General features: G+C 36.1%; 3 protein-coding genes and 2 non-coding genes across 5 annotated transcripts; 2 read left to right on the forward strand and 3 right to left on the reverse strand.

The window, feature by feature from the left end:
* Positions 1-1184: 1184 nt before the first annotated feature.
* On the reverse strand, positions 1185-4931 carry LOC127798460 (trans-cinnamate 4-monooxygenase). Its single transcript, XM_052332040.1, has 3 exons — positions 4062-4931; positions 2553-2686; positions 1185-1903 (listed from the first exon to the last, which is right to left on the reverse strand). Exons 1-3 carry the CDS (start codon positions 4844-4846, stop codon positions 1305-1307), a joined length of 1518 nt encoding a protein of 505 aa, XP_052188000.1. The 5' UTR covers positions 4847-4931; the 3' UTR covers positions 1185-1304.
* Positions 4932-12199: 7268 nt separating this feature from the next.
* Positions 12200-12272, forward strand: TRNAR-CCU (transfer RNA arginine (anticodon CCU)). Its single transcript has one exon. It is a non-coding gene; the product is annotated as a tRNA-Arg (tRNA).
* Positions 12273-12759: 487 nt separating this feature from the next.
* On the forward strand, positions 12760-14392 carry LOC127798245 (uncharacterized). The gene is made up of 3 exons (XM_052331685.1): positions 12760-12917; positions 13107-13189; positions 13672-14392. The coding sequence occupies exons 1-3, from the start codon at positions 12821-12823 to the stop codon at positions 13882-13884; spliced, it is 393 nt and encodes a 130-aa protein (XP_052187645.1). The 5' UTR covers positions 12760-12820; the 3' UTR covers positions 13885-14392.
* A 100-nt stretch (positions 14393-14492) lies between these two features.
* LOC127798243 (eukaryotic translation initiation factor 2 subunit beta) lies at positions 14493-20229 on the reverse strand. The gene is made up of 10 exons (XM_052331684.1): positions 20074-20229; positions 19640-19701; positions 19383-19491; positions 19214-19269; positions 19074-19128; positions 18837-18928; positions 17371-17516; positions 16377-16519; positions 16141-16226; positions 14493-14728 (listed from the first exon to the last, which is right to left on the reverse strand). The coding sequence occupies exons 2-10, from the start codon at positions 19685-19687 to the stop codon at positions 14651-14653; spliced, it is 813 nt and encodes a 270-aa protein (XP_052187644.1). The 5' UTR covers positions 19688-19701; positions 20074-20229; the 3' UTR covers positions 14493-14650.
* Positions 14951-15043, reverse strand: LOC127798575 (small nucleolar RNA SNORD34). The gene has a single exon (XR_008022439.1). It is a non-coding gene; the product is annotated as a small nucleolar RNA SNORD34 (small nucleolar RNA).
* Positions 20230-21177: the final 948 nt, after the last annotated feature.

The following is a 21177-nucleotide window of genomic DNA, read 5'->3' on the forward strand; positions in this document are numbered from 1 at the left end:
CCGATGAGAGAGAGAGAGAGATATAGGGTTGCCTACGCCGCTGCTTGCTGCCGACGCCGATCACCGATTGCCTAAGACCCCACCAACCCTTGAGTCAGCCCTGGTGAGGTATGATGCAAGTTCGACTTAAAACTAGGTGCTTAGGCAAAGACAGACACACTGGCGGAGCCAAGTGAGGCCCGACAGGGGCAATTGCCCCTACTGGGCTAGATCTTAATTTTTTTATATTATTTTTAATCGAGTTCAACTCTCAATCAATTCAAAATTATTCTATTAAAATTTAGTAATGGGTCAAATGTTTTAAATCCACTAATTCCTAAGTTATAATATGTTTCATTTATAAATTTATCTTATTTCTTGTCTTCTTTTCCAATACTCACTTGATTTTCTTTCTTTCAATTATTACTACTACAGTTGAAAGAACATTTTTTGTAATGAATATTATGAATAATTAATTACATAATAGGATTGAAAATTAATAGATGGATGATAATTTAGTTATCTATATTAAAAATAATATATTTAATAAAATTAATAATGAAATTATTATACGACTTTATCAAAGTAAAAAAAAGTCATAGAGAATAATTATAAAAAGTTTTTATATTTTAATATTATTATTATTATTATTTTTATTTTTAAAATTATATTTTTTTATATTAAAATTCATCTTCATTGAATCAAAATCTTGAATCAAAATCTTGGCTCGGCCGATAAGTAGACAACCGGCCGGTGCAACCGATGGCCAATGGCGATGAGACCCCTCATCAGCTCCCCCTCGCTCTCTCTCTCGATGTCCTATGTGAGCAACTTCAGTGACTCTTGCACATCTGCTGTCTCTTGGTGTCCTTTCTTTTGTTGTCTCACGTGTTGTGACCGGCGCGGTGGTGACTGCGTTTCCTGGTCTCCTGACCTTGGACTGAATATGTGTAATTTTGTATGTGGTGTGTTTTCGTTGCTTGTTTTAAATTTAAAAAAAAAAAAATAGTAGTAGTTTTTAGGTGTGAATTATCTTAGTCTTTTGATAATTCTTTAAATTTTATTTAAAAATGGTTAATATAGATAGATGAAATGAAAATGAACATAACGTAATTAGATCCATATATATACCCAGAAAGAAGAAATGAAAATATTATATATAGGTAGAGGTGGAAGTGGAAGTGGAAGTGGAAGTGGAAGGGTGCTTATTTCAAACTCATGAATCATCCATCCTTGCAGATGCAGCATGTAAGGTCCACAGATTTACAATCACATCAACCGAAATTACTTTGGAAATCCAAAAAGAAGAAATTTGGAAATCGAAATTAAAACGATCTTGGTTTCAGCACGATGGTGGAATGCTTCAGGATGTGCAAGCTGAACTGCCCGCCTTTCTCCGTAGTATCAATCTTCGACTGCCCCGGCGGAGGCAACAGCTCGAAATTCTGGACCAGACGCCCCAGAGTGATGCCCAGAATCGGCAGCGCCAGAATAATCCCAGGACAGCTCCGGCGGCCGACGCCGAACGGAAGGTACCGGAAGTCATTGCCGTTGGCTTCGACCTTGGCCTCCTCCTCCAGAAACCTCTCGGGCCGGAACTCCTCCGGCTTCTTCCATTGATCGGGGTTGTTGGCGAGCCACCAGGCGTTGACGAGGATCTTGCTCTCGGCGGGGATGTCGTAGCCGCCGAGCTTGGCGTCGTGGAGGTTCATGTGGGGGACGAGGAGGGGGATCGCCATGCGGAGGCGGAGAGTCTCTTTGATGACGGCTTGGAGGTAGGGGAGGCGGTGGGTGTCGGGCTCGGTGATTTGGACGCCGGGGCCGAGCACCGTGTCGAGCTCTCGCCGGAGTTTGGTCTGAATCTCCGGGTGGTTGACCAGTTCTGCTATACCCCATTCTATGGACCACAGTGTGGTTTCGATGGCTGTCTCATCAAAATCAAACAAATTTTGTAACATTAATACAGCGATAATATATATATATATATATTCTTAGTTTCTTTCTTTAGTTTTAGATATTAAACGTAAAGTAAATTGTGTTTCTATAAATTTTTTTATTTAGGAAAGAATATTGATAATAAGGAGCCCAGTCCCAGACCCAGTCCCAGTCCCAGTCCCAGCATTAGATTAGATTAGATAAATAGAAATAAACGTATTGGAGATTGGGGTTGGCGCGGGGGTAGGGTAGGGTAGGGTAGGGTAGGTCGTCTATTGGGTTGGATGGATGGCGAATCACTTTCATTCAAACAATGACAATTCCACAACGCTCTATACCAAATCATATTGATTGGTCCCCACGTCACCAACAGACCCTCGCCATTTGCCAATAGACGCTCCACCAACTTCACCTACACTTATTTATCCATTGTTCTTAAAAATTGAAATTTTCTTTTTCTTTTTTTTTTTTGTAAAAAAAAAAAACCTCATTATTTTTGAAATTGTCTAGAATAATAATTCCAAAAAATAAAACTCAATGCACGAGATAATAAGCAATTGAGAGAGAAGTTAGCAATTGAGAGTCAGTCCTCTAGTGTTTCAAATTGAATTGAGGAAAAATAGGGAAGAAAAGGTTACCGGCGACGTTAATGTTCTCAACAATGTAAAGAACATTGTCTTCATTGATCTCTCCCTTCTGCTGAGCATCCAGAATATGATCGATTGCACATTTCAGGCTGTCATTGTTCATGCTCTTCGTGCTTGGGAGTTTCCTGCAGCCACCATTCAATTTATTTAAACCACCCACCCACCCCCATATTTACAATACAAACAAAACAACAATTTAATTTATGAACAAATGTTTTAAACAACTTAATTATATAATAATAATAATAATATGTTGATTACCCTAAACCCACCCAAAATGCAAATGTTATTGTCATTTGTAACAAGAGTACAAAGTCTCAATCTCGGATTAGGTTGTTGGTGGACGACGACTACTACTACTACTACTACTACTACTACTACTACTACTACTTCATTTTTGGGCCATTCAAGTCTTTTTCAGCTCCTGTATTTGTAACTTCTAATGCTTGGAACCAAGCCACTCGGCCCAATTGGCCCGTACAGCCTCAATTGAATCTTTGTAAAGGTGTGAGAAAATATAAAAATATATATTTAAACTTCAATGTTATTTTATAATTTTTGTAGTTAATTACCTTCAAATTTTATAATATGACTAAAACACTTTTCTTATTCTTCTTTTGTCTCTTTTCAAATCCTCTCTCTCTCTCTCTCTCTCTCTCTCAACAAGGGACATTAAGCAAATACCAACAACAAGCTTAGTTGTTTATCTTCTTTCTCTTTCCTCTGTTTCCCTTTCTCACCCTCAAATTGTGAAGGCTGGTCGCAACAAGAATGACAATGGGGCATATTTGGTCATGTTGACAATGCCACAACAACAGTAGACACCTACTCTTTTTCTTTCTCCCCCATCTAATTTTTTTTCTTTCTTTCTTCTTTGAATCCAAATCTAAGTTAGTTGTTCATCTCAAATCTAGATCTGGATTCGAGATGAATAGTTTTACACATTTTTTCTCTTTTGAAACCCAACCAGGTTTAATATTTATTTTAAATAAATTTTGACTTCAAGATGAAATATCATTCTTCCCTTCATTTCTTTTCTATTTTTCTTCTCTCTCTCTCTTTTTCAAACCTATATTTAGGTTCGAAATGAAATATTTTACTTACTTTTTTCCATGATCTCTTTTTCTCTTTTATATCTTTTTTTTTTTCTTCTCTATTTCTTTTTTAAATTTAGATCTAAATTCGAAATGGAACTTAATCATCAACCCAGATCTAGTGGGTTCATCACATCTCAAACCTATATGGGTTTATTGTTGGCACAAGCATGGAAGTGGGTTTTAACATGGGTTATTTTTTATTTATTTATTTTTAATATGAGGAGGGAAAAGGAGGATGAAGGTAAATTAGTTATTTTAACTATTTATTTCTCATAATTTAGTAAAACCTAAAAGTATATATTCTTTACAATTTAGCCTTATATAAATGTATAATTGCGCAAAGCTTTACCTATTTATGCATTAAAAATAAAATTGGGAAAGAAATAAAATAAATAAAACTTACTTCCTTTCGTCGACGAAGTAGTCCTTGAAGATCTTCAACCTCGTCTCCTTAACTTCTTTGCAGATTTTCAAGTACCCTCTCAGAAACGGCCTCAGAATGGGAATGAAATCACCATAGTTGTAGTCGAAGCTCTGCGCCAGCCTACTCCTCTCCCCATTCAGTGCCTTCAGCTTCCCGAACAACGGGTCCTCCTCGCTCTCGAACCGCCGATCGAACATGATCCTGTACATGTTGTTGTACATCATCAGCTGCAGCCGCCGCCTTAGCACGATCCCGCCGGCCGCCGCCTCCGGATTCTTCCTCACGTCCTCCACCACCTGCGCTGCCTCCTCCTCCCACCCGAACCGGTACTGCTGCACCACCTTGTTGGTAAAGAACGGCACCGTCATGATCCGCCGCATCTTCCTCCAGTGCTCGCCGTACACGGTGAACACCATGTCCTGGCCCTTCCCGGTGAAGATATCGAACACGACGTTCCGGGTTCGGGACCCGAATTCGACCCCCTGTGTATGGAGCACCTCCTTCGCGAGATCCGGCGAGGAGACCACCACAAGGTTACGCTGGCCCATGCGGAGAAGGAATATCTGGCCGAATTTCTTGGCGAGGTCCGACAAGTTCCGGTGGTTCAGGTCGTCGCCGACTTGGAGCCAATTTCCGAATACGGGTACGGGTAGGGGACCCGGGGGTAGCTTGAAGCGTTTCCCGCGCAGTTTAGAGATGGTGATGGCGAGGACGGTGGCAATGAAAAGACCCAGGAGGGTCTTCTCTAAGAGGAGAAGGTCCATGGGCGTATGTAAGGGCAAATGCGGCGGGGATGAGTAGGACAGAGAGGCGGTTGGCGGTGAATACTGGCGGGGGAAGTGGTGGTCGAGGGGGAATTTATAGTGGGGAGAGTAAGGTGACAATGGGGGTTTGCGGGTCGTTGACGGCGTTAGTTTTAACGGCGGGAGAAGGAAAGATGGAGTCGTGGAGCAGGCGGAGGAGGGGGGTAGGTGAGCTCGGTGTGGTTGGTGAGAAGAACGGACGTGATTTTGTCGACGCATCGTCATTGTAATGCAAACCGGCACCTACCTCCGTTCGCCCATTGTTTTGCTGCCACGTCAGAAGAAAAAGAGAAACTCCACTCACTCCCCATATGTAGATTAATTTGTTTTTAGATTAATATTTTAAAATAAAAAAAATACATTTTCCTTCAAGAAAATGACTTAAAACACACACTGATTTCTTTATTTTATTTACAAAAATAAATAATAATACAATTAGACATGTAAAATAAACAGCTTGATTTACAACACAACCCCATCTTATCAAATTTAATCTCTAGTTAAGTGAATTTTGATGACACTCAATAAGTCTTTAAAAGTAATAAAATCGAAAGAGGTCCCAATACCAAATTACTTTTATCAAAACCCTATATAGAATATGAAATCAATCATTGATTTTAGTAATTACATTAATTAGAATGCCTTTTATACTCTCCTCTTTATTACCTTATAAATAATTTACTATTTATTATTTTTTACTTAAAAAACTATAATTATTTCAATCACACTCTCCCTTATTTTTTTGTATTTGACTTTATATATTATTTATTTTAATTTATTTATAATTTTCATTACTATAAAAATTTAATATTTATTTTAAAATTTTAATATATTAAAAATAAAATTTCAAAAACAATGAAATACACATAATGATCGAATCCATATATATATATATAATTAATTAATAATTAAATACACAAAACGATAACTAAGTACATAAATTTTCAATATCACTCATCAAATACACAAATTAATACAAAATTCTCCAAAATCAAATACATACACAAACCCAGATATTGGTCGCCACCTATTCCCTTTTCGATGCCATTGTAGATACTGGTCTTGGTCATTGCTAGATCTCTTAATCGTCGTCGATGCTGCCTCTACTAGTCATCGCCATCTTCTAGTCTACTTGTCGTTGCTTGTTCTTCTTTTGATGGCATTGTAGATGCTGATTGTCACCACCGTCAATTGTCGTCTCTAATCTCTTGGACCCATTGTGGCCTTTTTCTGACAAAAAATCAACTCTTGAGATAGAAAAAATAGCGAGATTTGGTCAAACGTGATGGATCGTCAAATTTGACAAGACTTTGGCTGCTCGCTATCAAATTGGGCTAGGGAATTTGGCAAGGGTGAGTAGCATTGGAGTGAAGAAATTAGATTGACTCCCTAAATGTTTGGGTTGATAAGCTTAATGACAAACAGTTGGAGATTGCCGCCTTATAGAGCAATTGCCTAATATATATGATCGATCACGGCACCTGAAACAATTGTTGCCACCAATCTTCTTTCCAACTAAGTCAACTCACAACTGTAATATAGGTAATGCAATGATCCCTCCCACCTTAGGCTCCGCTTCTAGTACGTACAAGCCCACCAAAAACGAAGGATACGATGAACAAGGCAATTGTTGTTCCCTCCATCCCCAAGAGTGATGATTGCAAGACATAGCCCTTAGCGCAGAAAACCCCTTAAAAAGGCAAGGAAAATAACAACAGTAAAATGCCTAGCCTAATAAAAAATAATACCCTATGATCCAAGAAACGCTTGGGAGGTGTCATTTTGATATTTTCAAAACGTTTCCTATATCAAAAAATCAAGAAATACAAAAAATATATATATATATATTTTTGGGTCAATTATGTAATTTTAAAAATATTTTAGGATCATTTTGTAGTATTAAAAAAATATCAAAAATGTGTTTCTTATGTTTGACTAAAAAAATTCCATCTCTAATTAAATCTAGATATGGAATTTTTTCTGTCTTTTAAGTAAAAAATTTTAAACCTAAAGCGAATATCTTCTTCTTTCTTCATTTTATATTATATTTGATTGTTTTTTTAAAATTTATTATTTATTTTTAAGTAATAAATCATGATTCGTGAATGTTATAAAATTTATATTTATTTTTAAATTGAATAACTACTTTTATAATTTTTTATATTAAAAATTATATTTACAAAAAAAACCTCTATATTTTCCTTAATCAACTGTTCTCTCATATTTCAATTTTCTAATTTTTTTCAAAAAATAATATTTTTTTATTTTTATTTCGTATCATATTTATTGCAATCTAAATAATACCAATCGGTAACCTTGTGGCCCCGCTGCCGAGAACTTGGGTCACTCGGCAAAAGGTTAGTCGGCTTTGTTAATTCTTTATTCTCTTCTTAAACATCTAATGGCCTTTTTAGGTAACTCTTTATATCGTTAATGTTCTCTTTGATTATAATAAGACATAGAAAGAACGGCTAATGACTTAAATCTGGACAAAATATTATAAAAGAAGTTATGTTATTTTTTACTAACCGTACGTAGTGTAGAAATATATATAATATTTAACAAGAGTTTTAATAAGAAAAATTAAAGGAAATTAATTAGAAATTACCCTGACTTTTTTTTTCTGTACGTAGGGTATAAATCTTTAATCGATTCTTTAAATTTCTGTTAATATTTCCTTAATCAAGTTAATTAAAATGTTAACCACCACTCTGTGAAAAGGGTGAGGGGGTTTTATGATAAGTTGTGTGTTTTTTTTTAGCTAGTTGAAATGTAAAATTCATTATGGAGGTGTGTTACGTTTTTAAGTTGTTAATAGTGCAGATGGGAAGGTTTTAATTGAAAGCTTTTTTTTGGGGGGGGGGGGGTCACATAACATTATTTATTTTTTGTGATTTAGTGATGACACCATTCACGAATTTACATAATTATATGAGTTAATAAAATTTTTATTCCCTTTAAAACAATGGTACAAAAATCTCACTTAAGTAACTGTATATATTCTTAAAATTTTTGTCTTTATGAAAAAATACTGAGTAACGAAGAAGATAGCTTGCTAGCTAGCTTCTGGTAAGTACCATATTTTCCCTAGCTAGGTTCCAGGACCAGCTGGATGAAAGCACTGTATTCTACAATGATTTTATAATTCCCCACATTCACCTAAAACTTTTTCAATTTTTAGTTATTTCGATCGGTTTCATTGAATATTGTCACCCATGCATTCATCTGAATAACAAATTAATGCTCCATCATAAGATCTAGAGAGAACCTTGATCCAGCAGATTGGGGACACCATTAATTAGAACAAGTTACTGTATACCTTGCATGCATGTCTCCTCTGCAACTACAAGAGTACACTGACGTACGTACAGCATACATTATTTCTGTGCATATATTAATTGTAGTATTCCATGTGCGTGTGTATGTGTGTGTTGTGTTGTGTGATGGATGTTTCACTACAATGAATAATGAATTATCTGTCTAATTTGTTTTACATTGGGAAAGAGTAAAAATAATTAACAACTAAAGAAGCATCAAAGCTAGTCGACAAATCTACTTCCAACCCCAGTTGAGACTTCAAAACCGAAAGACGTTATGACCCAAACGAGCCAAAGACCATCAGCCACGGACAGTACTGTTGGACTCCTAATAATAAGCATGAGAAATTGATCAAGAAGTCCAAGATATTATATTTGTGTGGTAAAACAAGCAAATCTGCAATCACCCCCCGTAAAGATGAGACGGCAAAGAGGCCCCCGACTTAGACAAGTGAAGTGAACAGCCGCCTTGGAATCAGAGGTAACTTCATCCAATCGATCGGATACCTCGCTCCCAACAATTAATGTAGGAGGAAGGCCCCTCCCTCAGTGCAAGCAATTCCGCTATGGTGTACTTGTACAAGAGCCAATATGAAGGGTATAAAACTAAAACCAAAAACCCAAGTATACCAGCCAGCAAGATCACGAACACCACCATCTGCATGCGGCCACATTCCTCCCTTGCAAGAAGAAAAACAATCTGGCCACCGCGAATCCACACCACACCCACCTTGCTCCATGCATGTCAATCCCGAAGAACATGCAGATCGAATGGATGGCACTGCTCACAGATGTCCGATGAGTTCATATCATATGCTTCACCCCTCCCAGGACTGCTCGATCAGGAAGATTTAGACTAGCAGTAATTAAGCAGTATGCTATCCACTGGGAGATGATGACTACTTAAACTACAGACGACGGAATCTACCCCTCAATCATAATTAATAATAAATGAAGAAAAGTTTTAATTTTATAAAGGCAATATTATCTAAATAAACTTCTTATGTATATGTATATGTACATATAATCCAACCAAATGATGCGACTTTTTTTACTCCTCGTGGAGAAATTTACAACTTCATTTGTTATGTTGTTTGACAGGTAATTGTAAATACTACTACTACTGCATCCTTATTATATATATATATATATATATTATTTTAATAATATTTTAGTGCAAGATTAATATCGAAATTAAGATCAACTCCCTTGCAATAAAAATGGGGAAGCAGTGACTTTTGCTTTACTTGTTTTAATTACACACAAGCAGCAGCTGCAATTTAAAGATTTGATAGCTCTTGCTCTTTTCCTCCCTCAATTTAAAGAACCCCTCTCGCCCTTATAATTCTCTGTTGTGGTAACACCAATATATATCGATCTGGTTCTGGTATAAAAGTAAGTATATAATACCTAACCACCATAACATTATGTAATTGTAGTTCAATTGAAAACGGTGGGCGAACTCATCTCTCTCTCTCTATATATATATGGTGGTAATTAAGACTTTGTTTGTTCACATGTCCAATGAAAACAAAAGAGGGCTTCGCCACATCCATACGTATGTCCAATGAAAATGGCATCACATCACACTATTCACTAATAAAATTGTTATATTTGATTTAAATTTAATTAATCATATATAGGCCAAGAGAAAAATTACGATTCAAGCAGTTAAGTACAGTGATTGAATGACAAATAAAGATAAGTTAGAAGAATGGGAAAAGCTTTCGTCATTGATAATTTGAGAGCGAAGAATTAACATTAATATATTGTGGAGAATTTTAGGTTCACCTACCACCATCCATCCATCCATGTGCTAGCTAGCTACAGGTGGCTGGCTCATCTTACTCCCAACAAGCCTTAACCTACCTCCACTAATTGAATACCATTTCACAAATCTTCAAACTACTTTACACAATCAACTTGACTTAATGAAATGAAGAAAATTTATAATTAAAGAAAATATGATAATGACTTTTTAATTAGATATGACATAAGATTTAACGCTTTTTACCAAAATATATATATATATAATTATAAATAAAAACTTACAATTCATACAGGGAAAATTCTATTTGCATACAGGAAAAATTCTATTTGCACCCCACATTTTGCTCTCCATAGTCACATTTTAATATGACTAAAATAATCTTCAGCAAAAATTCAATTTTGTCCTTTGCAACTTCTTCTCCTCTCTTTGCCGGTTGCCCTATCATTTTCTTCGTTTATCATTGTCATTGGCTTGTTTCTTTAACAGTGGCCACAAAGGCTGTCGGTAGTCAAGAAAGAAGGAATGAAGGAGATCGATGGATATGGCAATGACGAATGGCAAAGTTTGGGAAGAAAGGGAGGAGATTGACTGCCCCATCCTCACACCTATTGGCAACCGCGACGAACACAAAGCTTCTCAAACTTGGGGTGCTTTCAAAGCCTCTAAACCCTGGGATTTGGGATGGTTTGAACGCACCCAAACCTTAGGGTTTTGATGCAATGATAGGCGACCGTGAAGAACACGATCGCTGATAGTGTGAGGATGGGCGTTCATGTTCTTCATGATTGCCGGTGGAAGCTTTGCGATGATGGGCGGCCACCAACGAGTGCAAGTATGGGGTCGCTAGCGGGTGCAAGGATGGGCCCGTCGATCTTCTTTCTTCTTTCTTGAACTCTATCGTTCGTCATTGCCATGGCCGTCAATCTCCTCCCCTCTTTCTTCCTTGACAACCAACAGCCTTTGTGGCCGTTGTTATGGAAACAAGCCGACGGCAATAATAAACGGAGAAGAGGATGGGGCGACTGACGATGAGAGGAGAAAAGGCTGCAGAGGGCAAAAAATAAGTTTTTGTTGAAGGTTATTTTAGTCATATTAAAATATGGTTGTGAAGAGCAAAATACCGAGTTGCAAATAGAATTTTTCTTCATGCAGTTCACTCTAATAAAATTAAGGGTTATAATTGTTATTAATTAATGTTATATATATTTTTTATTCACTTGGGGTGTCTGAGCTTCGCCTGATTAATCCCTAGGAGTGGGTAACTTTTTCCCCTAATACACTACTCGAGTAAATCCGGATTCAGATGCGGACACAATCTAATACACACTTAGAGTTGAACATTTGGTGCAGTCTATACGAGACTTATCTTCTAGTCTTACTGTTGTTTTCTAGTAATAATTCTGCCTTTTAGGTCATCGTATTAATTTGAATCCTAATCCTTTATATGAAATTTCAAGTACTTTACCATTACACCATAACCGTAAGAGCAATTAGTGTTATATTTTTATTAAGTGCATGTAAAATGGAACAGGTGATGTTTTCCATGGTAACTATTGTAAAAGCAGTTTCATATTTTTTTTTGTCTAAGATTCAGTTGAACGTATGCTTTAGGGGTGAGTAAAAAGCTCAAATCCATCAAATTCAGCCAATTCAAACCATAAATTGTCATAAAAGAAATGACAATTTTAAAAATCATCTAAAAGGGTAGACAAATTCTGAGTTTCGATAAATTGTCAAACTGACCACATCTTAAAATCCTAAATAAAATTAAGTTTTTTATGGTTTGAATTTTTCTTTTATCTTGTAATAAAACTATAAATTTTAATTAATTATCAAATGAATGACAAAATCATGATTTTTGGTTTAATAATTCAAACGAAAGGCCTCTGAAATAATTAAAATGCTATCAAATTTTCACCTCACTCTCTCAAGTGCTAATAAACTTGGGTGGGATGGCTTAATTAACAACTTTTAAGTTTTTTTTTTTTAATTTTAGAATCAAAAATAAAAATACCATTAATTGTTGGTATTTACTTTTTTTACTTATTAATTATTATTATTAAATAATAATAGAGTTAAAACCAAGTAAACTACTAAATGTCATAATTTGATCATGATTTAAAAAAAAAAAAAAAAACAAGAGGAGGACAAGTTTGTTTTAACTTGTATATTTGCTAGAAAATTAGCTTAAGTGATGGAGTAGCTGTTTGACTTGATAGCGCGCGAGCGCCTGTAGCTCAGTGGATAGAGCGTCTGTTTCCTAAGCAGAAAGTCGTAGGTTCGACCCCTACCTGGCGCGGGATTTATTTTTGCTTCTTCTGTCGTGGAAGCATTGCCAATTTTTGTACAGATATATAAGAAGAAAGAAAACAAGGTTAACAAATAAAAGACAAAAAAGAATAAAATAAAATGGTTGGGTGGACGAAGAATAAAATGGTTAACAATCATCACCGCTTTGGTTTAAATATTACAAAAAGTATTTTTATCAAATAACGTTATTATAGTTTATTAATTTTTGTTTCTTTCTTTTAAATAATTGTGATTTAGTGCGGGAGATGGGATGGGATGGGCATATTGCATTGTTCCTTGGTTTTTGTGTTTGCATATGATATGCTGAGCATATACTACAGCTACCAAACAAAGGCTGCCCTAGTTATTAGCGTAGCTCCACAATTCAATCTATTTTCTTTTTAAATTATACATACATATATATGTATATATATATATATAAACCACCTCTTTTGGTAGCTGCATTTAGACATCTTCTTCTTCTTCTCTTGCGCTGGTCTTAGCGTAGCGGTGCTTTCACTAAATTTCTTTCTTCACAGGAATATAATATTAATTAGGATGGATATGGGAAATCGCCGGCAATTGGGTTCCAAAGCTGCATTCCTTTGCCTCATTCTCACCGCCTTCTTTCTTCTTCGCTTCACCGCAGCAGAAAGTAGCGTAGCTTCTTCCCACCACCACCCCTTATTTTCGATAATCCCATTATTTTTTCACAGAATTTTCTTTTGCGTAAAAGTTGTACAAGAAAATTGTTTTGCTTTTCAACTTCTGTCAGCTTGATCTGATTGATTAATTGGTTGTTTGGAAATAAATAAATGTTTCCTCTGATTACTTTGCTTTTCAGACACCAGAGATCCCACAGACAACGTTAATCTAAGCCCATTCCGGGCCTGGAGAAGTGCTCATTGGTGCCTCGTCAACTTGAAGGTGCCTCTCTCTCTCTCTCTCTCTCTCTCTCTCTCTGTCACTCTGTGCGTGTTCGTTTTCTCTTCTTCTATATATAATATACACGATATTTTATTACAAGAAATACATCCGTGTATATTTTGTATAATTATATCAAGATTTCATTTACAAACAATCATGATTTATTAGCTTATTTGCAATTAATTATATGGGCTTATATTATTATAGTTGGGGTATCCGTACTATTTGCATAGACATAATATATAGTGCTTCTCCTTAATTTATATGCATCCATAATAGTCTCCATTTATTAAAACGCCATTAAGATATCATGCATCCTAGCGATTCCTTCTTTTTAAAAATGAAATAAAATTTTGTAAACATATTGTGTTCCTTTCTGTTGTGTTTTCTACGGTGATGAAACACGGAGAAAAAGTAGAGTCGTAACACAGCTCAAAATGGCTCATAATTATAAAATTATTATTATTATTATGGGAATGCAGAAAGCGGGGATATGCCAAGGAGCGCAGTTGTTAACGGAAACCGGGGAGCTGAAAGTGGAGGCGAGTGAAGTGGATGGGTTCTGCAAGGGGGGATGCGGGGACCAGACAAGGGCAGCTCTCACCTGCGTTCACCACTGCATGCGCCACTACAAGTTCGCCAACAAGGCTCGCGTTTCCGACCTCAACTCCACCCTCTCCAAAATTTGCCCCTAAATTTTGTAGTTCAATACATAATCACCACCACTGGCCGCTGCTGCTTATGTTTTTGTCTGGAATAATCAAGGGGGAGGCATGACACGATGGCGGGCATCTTCAACAAGAAGCCCGCCAGAATCAATCAGTGTTTACGTTACGTGTGTTGCCTATGTTTAGTAGTCCCTTTTTCTTATCTAATAAGATAATTAATGAATCCGGTTTTGCTTTACAGATAACAAGAATTATCCTACAATTAAATTAACCAGCACTGATCAACGAGTTCAATAAAAGTTCAATGGATCATTGACTAAATTTCGACCTCTTTTAAGGTTGTTGTTCAAAGCTGAACATACTAGGACGGAATATTCTCTGGAAAATGATCCCTCATACACTGAAGAAAGGACTGCGAATAAAACCTAGAGGGTATTTTCAAATGTTTTGACATGTTCCATGCCATCCTTTTCAAGGACGCGCATTCCCTATCATTTCTTATGTATCAATAAAAAAAAAAAAAAAAAAAAAGAAACCCAATGGACATTTCTTTCGCCTCACGAGTATACATGGCACATACATATATTTGCACAATTATCCCACATTAGTCGGTCAAAGCAACAGAAGAACACTCCTCGTCCACAAACAAAAGATCACTCGCTTCTGTTGTATAATATAGGGTTTATCGTTGAAAGGGCGTACCACCATCCTTCAAAATTAACAAAATACCACATTACTGACACAAACTGAAAACGATGCTCGTCAACATATTCCTGACTACTATTGGCTGAGATCATGTTCCAGCCTTACGACGGCCAACACGGGCTACAAAACCAGCCTTGATTGGAGCAACTGATCGCCCTGAACCACACTGCAAGAAAAATTGAAAATCTAGTCATAACCCTGAATCACAATATATATTTCTACTTGATCAGAACAAGGAATGGAAACCCAATTACAGGTTGGTATTTCCAGCTGATTAAAATAAAGCCATAACGTCAGGCTACAGCAAGGAAACACAAATTTTGGTGCATAAATTTGAACAATTTTTCTTTCCCACAACTTCATTCTAGAAATAAATGTACAGTATTCATGTGGCCTCAGAGTCTGACTTTTCTCCATCATGAGCAATAAAAATATTAAAGTCGGACAATGTAGGCAAATCTTTAAAACATCATAGGCCTCAATAGAATACTGGTTCTTCAAATTAAAAAAAAAAGAAAAAGAAAAAGAAAACTTCCAAGGGAAAAAGTAGGAAGTAATGGCTCTATACAACAAATGTCATGTGGGAATGAATATTTCCAATTAAATGCAGGGTGCAAAAACAACAATAATTGCATGCCTTAAACCCAATTAGAGGAGAGTGGCTGTATGAAATCTAACCTTCCAACCATTTCCATCCACGGCCATATCTATTGAGGAAATGTTCAAACAAAAAACAGAAGTTGTCTACACAAAGAAAGCCATATTTACCACCCATAAACTGATCATTCCCGCCTCATTGACACTCCAGTTGGATGGAGTTTGGGAAGTCCAGGACTATAAGTTAGGAAGGGAAGGCAAAGGTGGTGGGAAGGACAGGTATCCGTTCTCTTGTTTGGTTAATCAAGGTGAAGAAAGACAAGTATCTTATGGGTTAGACATCAATTATTCAGGGAAGGAAGTGCCTAAGTCGGAAATGTAAGAGGCTTAAACTGACAGACATAAAGGGAGGTTAAAAGGAAATATATAAACTACCATCTCCCTTTCCTGCCCCAAATGTAGACCCTAACCCTCTATGTTGCGTATGTTCTACAATTCTCATACAAAAGCAATCCAAACAAAGATGACCATTAACGCTTTTCTTTCAAGCCTCCACTTCTGCTTCAAAACATTTCATACAAACAGACCATGGATGCATGAATCTACCCATTGACTACAAAAGTTCCTACTAAATGTTGTTCCATGAGCTAAACAAACCTTCCCCTACCAAAATTTTATTTATGGTCCAAGGCAATTGGCCAAATTTGTGAAAATATCAAAAAAAGAACAAGACCAAAAGACTGAACCATCTGTAGCTTTAGATGGAGGTATATCAACTAGTCCAATATGCAGGACATCAATTTAATTCAGATTCATCTCATTGGAAAGGGAAGGACCAAAACAGGCAGAACCTCTATTAGCATGGTTTCAAAGAGCTGTCTTACACTCTTACCCTGCATACAAGACACAGGTACAGAGGGTTCTTTTTCCTTTTTTTTTCTCCACATGTAAAAAACATAAGAGTGTTAAGTGGAGCACTACCTTCTCACATCTGAGGAAGAAAAGACGATTCTCTTTCGAGAGAATTGTGTCTGGACTCTTGCAACCATTACAGATAACATATTCATCTGCAGTCACCAGAATTCCAATCCAATCAGTTTTTAGTATACTTCTGTCAGAGGCCAAGCAAACCAGAACCATCTATTCAACTTTTACACACACTTTGGCGATTGGCTTGGTTATTTCCAACATTATGTAAATATAGACATGGAACTTACTGACATATCTCCGCAAGATCCCTTCAAAATTTTTTGGTGCAAATCTTCCCTTCACAACTAATCTTTGCTGTCCATCAAGTGATCCACTTGTCCCCATTTCAGCCAGCAAGAAAGTCATCACATGCTCTGGCTGCCTATGCATCCTGACAACAGGAAAAGAAAAAAGAAAAAAGCCAATATAATTATTTTGGTGTAGTAAAAGGGTCATATAATAAATAAATAAAATAAAAGAATGAGTAATTAACAGAGGCGGCATCCAGTAATATCATGAAAATTAACCTGTAAAAATAAGAAATGAATCATAAATTCAATTCCATAAATCACCTGAAAGGCAAACAACCGCCAGACAACCAAAGCAGCTTAAGAAACAACATATCCTTTTTTAGCAGGATTCACCCCCTTACATTGATTTTCTTTTATATTTTTTCTTACCAATACATACATACATATATATATCTATATTAAAACATCTGGTTCTGTATAATAAATGGATTTGTATCTCGTCTTTTTCAACCAAATAGCCTATCTGGTGGTCATTTCTTTCTCATGATAATCAAGTGCTAGCATGACTACATATTTTGCACTTCTCATGACCCTTATACTAACATGGTTCTGGTATCTTAACAAGGAGCAATCTTATATCCCAATCAAATACTATAACTTGGAACCATTTGTCTAGATACAGAACATGGCAGCACCATCATGGAAAGAGATGAAGCTAGTAAAAAACAGAAGTGATAACAACCACAATTAGATCCTTCACATAATGATACGTTGAAAAAGAAAAACACAAAGCATGAAGTACCAAATAATCAAAATCATTCCACACACACACACCCCCCCCCCCCCCAAAAAAAAAAAAAAAAAAAAAACAGAAATAATCAAATTAGCAAGTGCACGTATATCAAACATAGAGGAAGACTAGTAAACCAACATTTAAGAAGACAAATCAAAATAAATATATAATGCCATATAAGTTAAATCATGACCGTACGTCTTGCAGAGATCCATGAAGTTGACAAAGACAGTTTTCTTTGTGCCTTCACGCAGAACTTGAGGAGGTCTCATGACTGTTCTGCGCCTATCTCCCGCAAGCTCAGGATTGTTCTCACGTAGAATGTTGAACACACGGCCCAGAAGCTGCACATTTTTTAGTGTGAAGATAATTAGATGAGCGTTAACAGTTCTAAGAAAGACTAATTATTAGCTAGTACTCAACGCGTCTATGAGTACAGTTTTGGTTTCTTTTGTGAACCAAATTGCATGGCAAATTAACCAAGAACAAATTCAAATTGAAAAGCACATAGCAAAGAGAAACCACCATAACAGAAAAGGAGAAAACAGGAACAAACAAAAGATGTCCAATATATCAGGTCTCTAACATGGCATGATACAAAATAAAAACAAAAAAGAAAAAACCCTAGCAGAAATGATTTTTCAGTAACTTATCACTTTTAACATCTGAGCAACAAGGTAAATCGGGGTCAATATTTCAATCCTAAAAAAAAAAATGAAAACACAATTGCAATTGAAAAAAGAGAGTGAACCCTAATGGCAAGAAGCATTGGATGACATGAGTTTCAATTTAGAGCATGTATGTTGAGTTCCAATAGTATCTAACTAGAGTAGCTGACCCTTTATGGATATGGTTTATAGTTATAATATGGTTTGTACTTTTTTTAGACAAAATTTTAAGTAAAACTTGGCATACTGGTAACCAGAGTGCTTATAAGTTAGTTATAATTAGAAATCATTAGTTCAAATCTTTTTTTTTTTTTTCTGGCTAATGGTTAAACTAACCCATAAAGGGTCAGCTAACATCAGCTTGGGGCACAAAATGTAGCAAGGGTGGGGAAAGTGGGACCCACCAACCTACCACATCCAGGCAATTTCTGACCGGATGGGAGGTCAGTGGCCACTTATCTACCACATGCAGTCCCTCGACCAAAGTGATGCAGGGCATCACTTGTTTTTCTTTTTTTTTTTGGGGGGGGGGGGGGGGGGGGGTTAATGGTTAAACAAACCCATGAAGGGTTGACCAACATCAGCTTGGGGCATGAATCATAGCAAGGGTAGGGAAAGCGAGACCCACCAACCTACCACATCCAGGCAATTGCTGACTGGAAAGGAGGTTCACATCCAGGCAATTGCTGACTGGAAGGCAGGTTAGTGGCCACTTATCTAGCACACGTGGTCCCTCAACCCAAGCAATGTTGGACAACTTCACTCATTTTTTTGCTAATGGTTAAACCAACCCAAAAAGGGTCGATTAGTTCAAATCTTGTTAAAGCAATTTTTTTAAACAGAAGTTAATACATAAAAGACTATTATTAGAATTTAAAAAGTTTGATAGGGATTCAATCTTGTAACACCAAATAATGGGTTGGCTTATAGAATAGAAGAACAGATAATGTTGTTCAAGATAATATAACATGGAAACATAGTGGTGGGGGGTTCTACCTCCTCATATTCATAATCCCGATCACTCCCTTCCCATGGGAACTGTGGTTGCAAGATAATTCCTTCCCCTTCTTCATCATCTCCAATATGATCTGCAAATTGTGTGTAAGCTTCCATTCTTATATTCCATTAAATTATGAATGATTATACCATACGTGACATAAATCAGCAGTAAAAAATATACGCCATATAACTTAAATCCATTTAATTTCAAGTATATATAAAAGAACAAATTACCCTCGAAATCATCCCCTGTATTCTCTTTCTCATCACTGAATGCATCAGTCTGGACCTGAAATTTTTACAACAGTTACAACTCATGAATGGAAAACTAAGCAAATACTATTTATTGAATAGTAGATAACATGATAGCTCACTGGTTTTTTCTTCTTCTTTTTCAAACCAGAAAAGGTATTCTCAAGACCATCAGAAACTGCAGGATAAATTCATGTATATATAATCAAATTAACAAACACTTCAACAAAGTAACGCCCATAAATCAAAGTAGACAATAATCTCCAGTGTCACAGCTGTTAAGTTTAGTACCTGATAAGCTTTCAGTTTTCTCAGCCAACTTGTCCACAGCATCATCTGCAGGATCTTGAATTACAACCTTCTTCTTTTTCTTCTTTTTAGTGGGATCAAATGGGGCAATCTGCAATGCAATGGCAATTTATAACCCAAATGAGTGCTATATCCAAGGTACAATCCAGGAGATCAGATAAAGGCATGACCACAATTTTGCACCAGAAAGCAAAAGGAATAAAACAAAACGTGACAACTATTGCATACAAGAAACTTACATCTGCTACCTCCTCCTTCACTTCGCTTTGATTTTCTGTATCCGCCATGCTTGCCTTAAGATCTACAACAAAAAAGAAAACATAACTGAAAGAAATAAATAAATTGGAAAACTGACAAAGAAAGCCTAGGTGCTTCAATTCAAGAGGAGGAAAAGTAAAGGTAAAAGTAAATTAGATAGCAAAACCCTAAAAACCCTTATCCATGCATCTTTGCCTCTCACTTCACTACACAGCAGGACTCTGATTAAACGTTATTAAACTGAAATAAGCCCTAACGGGTTTCCACTTCCAAATCTAAACGAGCGCAAGAAGGCCAGAACAATCGAGAATCAACCCATGAAATGGATCAAGAAAATATAAACATTCAAATCACGACACAGAAGGTTCGTAGCCGAAATCAAGCTGCAATTATAGATCTAGTCTGAGAACGTTACCTGCGAAAAAATGACGAGTTGCTCTTCCTACGACCACAGCCAACAATGGGGGCTATCTTCTCTGGTTTTTCACTCTCCCTCTGTTCGCCCTACCCTTCCTAGGGTTTTATAGCGCGGAGGTGATATGAGGCTTCGTTTGGCAATGCGGTTTGACCGCTTATAAGCTATATTAATAGCTTATAAGCTATCAAGGTTATTTTCTTATATGTTTGGCAATGCTAATAGCTTAAAAGCTACACAATTTAAACGCTAATTGAGTTTGACCGGCAGAATGACGATTTTACCCTCTAACAATTTCAATATTTACACCTTTTATCCCTATACATCGTGGTCTCTCATTCTCTTCTTCATTACTCTTATCTTTTCCCATCTTCCTTCAGTAACATTTATGCCTTCTCTATTACTACCGTCGTCGAATCTCCTCCCTAAACGGTCATCATCATTGCCTATCACAACCCAACGATACCCAAAACCCTTCATCACTGCCCAACACTGCCAACATCGCCCAAATATGCCCATTGCTGCCATCGTCACCCAGTGCCGCAAGCTGCAATTGCTACTTGATATGTATTGAAAAAATTATTTATTTGTATATTATTATTTATTTAAAAAAAATACTTGATATGTATTGATAAAATTTAAGAATTTATAATTTTATATAATCTCTCAACATATATATTGAAGATTTTTATGAATTAAATCTAAATTTATACATAAAGTCTAAAATTTTTATATTTTTAATTTTTTTATAATTTATCGACATGTAATTATAAGTATTTTAGCAATTAGACATCAATTTAAAAAATTATTAAAAAATTATATTTTTTAAATTTTATTTACATTATTCAATACTATGTTTATTTTAATTTTTTTGTCAAATTCTAATAGTTTATCAATTTTTACAAACCAAACACATAATTTTTAAGTAATAGTTTAAAAATACATTTATTTAAACACATTATCAGTTTAAACGTTACTCAATTTAAAAATTTTAAATAGCTTTAAATCTGAACAACTTTTAAACCATATTTAAAAATGCATAGCCAAACTAAGTCGTGGTGCGATCGATTGCGATCCTATCCCTTTTTTTTTTTTTGGATGACG

The sequence above is a fragment of the Diospyros lotus genome, chromosome 3 (genome assembly GCF_014633365.1).
Source record: "Diospyros lotus cultivar Yz01 chromosome 3, ASM1463336v1, whole genome shotgun sequence".
In the NCBI taxonomy this organism is placed as follows: Eukaryota; Viridiplantae; Streptophyta; class Magnoliopsida; order Ericales; family Ebenaceae; genus Diospyros; species Diospyros lotus.

Excerpts from the sequence above, each read along its gene's own strand:
- LOC127798243 (XM_052331684.1), bottom strand. The coding sequence starts at position 19,687 with ATGGCGGATACAGAAAATCAAAGCGAAGTGAAGGAGGAGGTAGCAGAT. Across the intron at positions 19,129-19,213 it reads AAAAGAAGAAGAAAAAACCA|GTCCAGACTGATGCATTCAG; the intron begins GTGAGCTATCAT and ends TAAAAATTTCAG. Across the intron at positions 18,929-19,073 it reads TACAGGGGATGATTTCGAGG|ATCATATTGGAGATGATGAA; the intron begins GTAATTTGTTCT and ends CACAATTTGCAG.
- LOC127798460 (XM_052332040.1), bottom strand. The coding sequence starts at position 4,846 with ATGGACCTTCTCCTCTTAGAGAAGACCCTCCTGGGTCTTTTCATTGCC. Across the intron at positions 2,687-4,061 it reads TACTTCGTCGACGAAAGGAA|GAAACTCCCAAGCACGAAGA; the intron begins GTAAGTTTTATT and ends TGGTGGCTGCAG. Across the intron at positions 1,904-2,552 it reads TGAGAACATTAACGTCGCCG|CCATCGAAACCACACTGTGG; the intron begins GTAACCTTTTCT and ends TTGATGAGACAG.
- LOC127798245 (XM_052331685.1), top strand. The coding sequence starts at position 12,821 with ATGGATATGGGAAATCGCCGGCAATTGGGTTCCAAAGCTGCATTCCTT. Across the intron at positions 12,918-13,106 it reads TCGCTTCACCGCAGCAGAAA|ACACCAGAGATCCCACAGAC; the intron begins GTAGCGTAGCTT and ends TTTGCTTTTCAG. Across the intron at positions 13,190-13,671 it reads GGTGCCTCGTCAACTTGAAG|AAAGCGGGGATATGCCAAGG; the intron begins GTGCCTCTCTCT and ends ATGGGAATGCAG.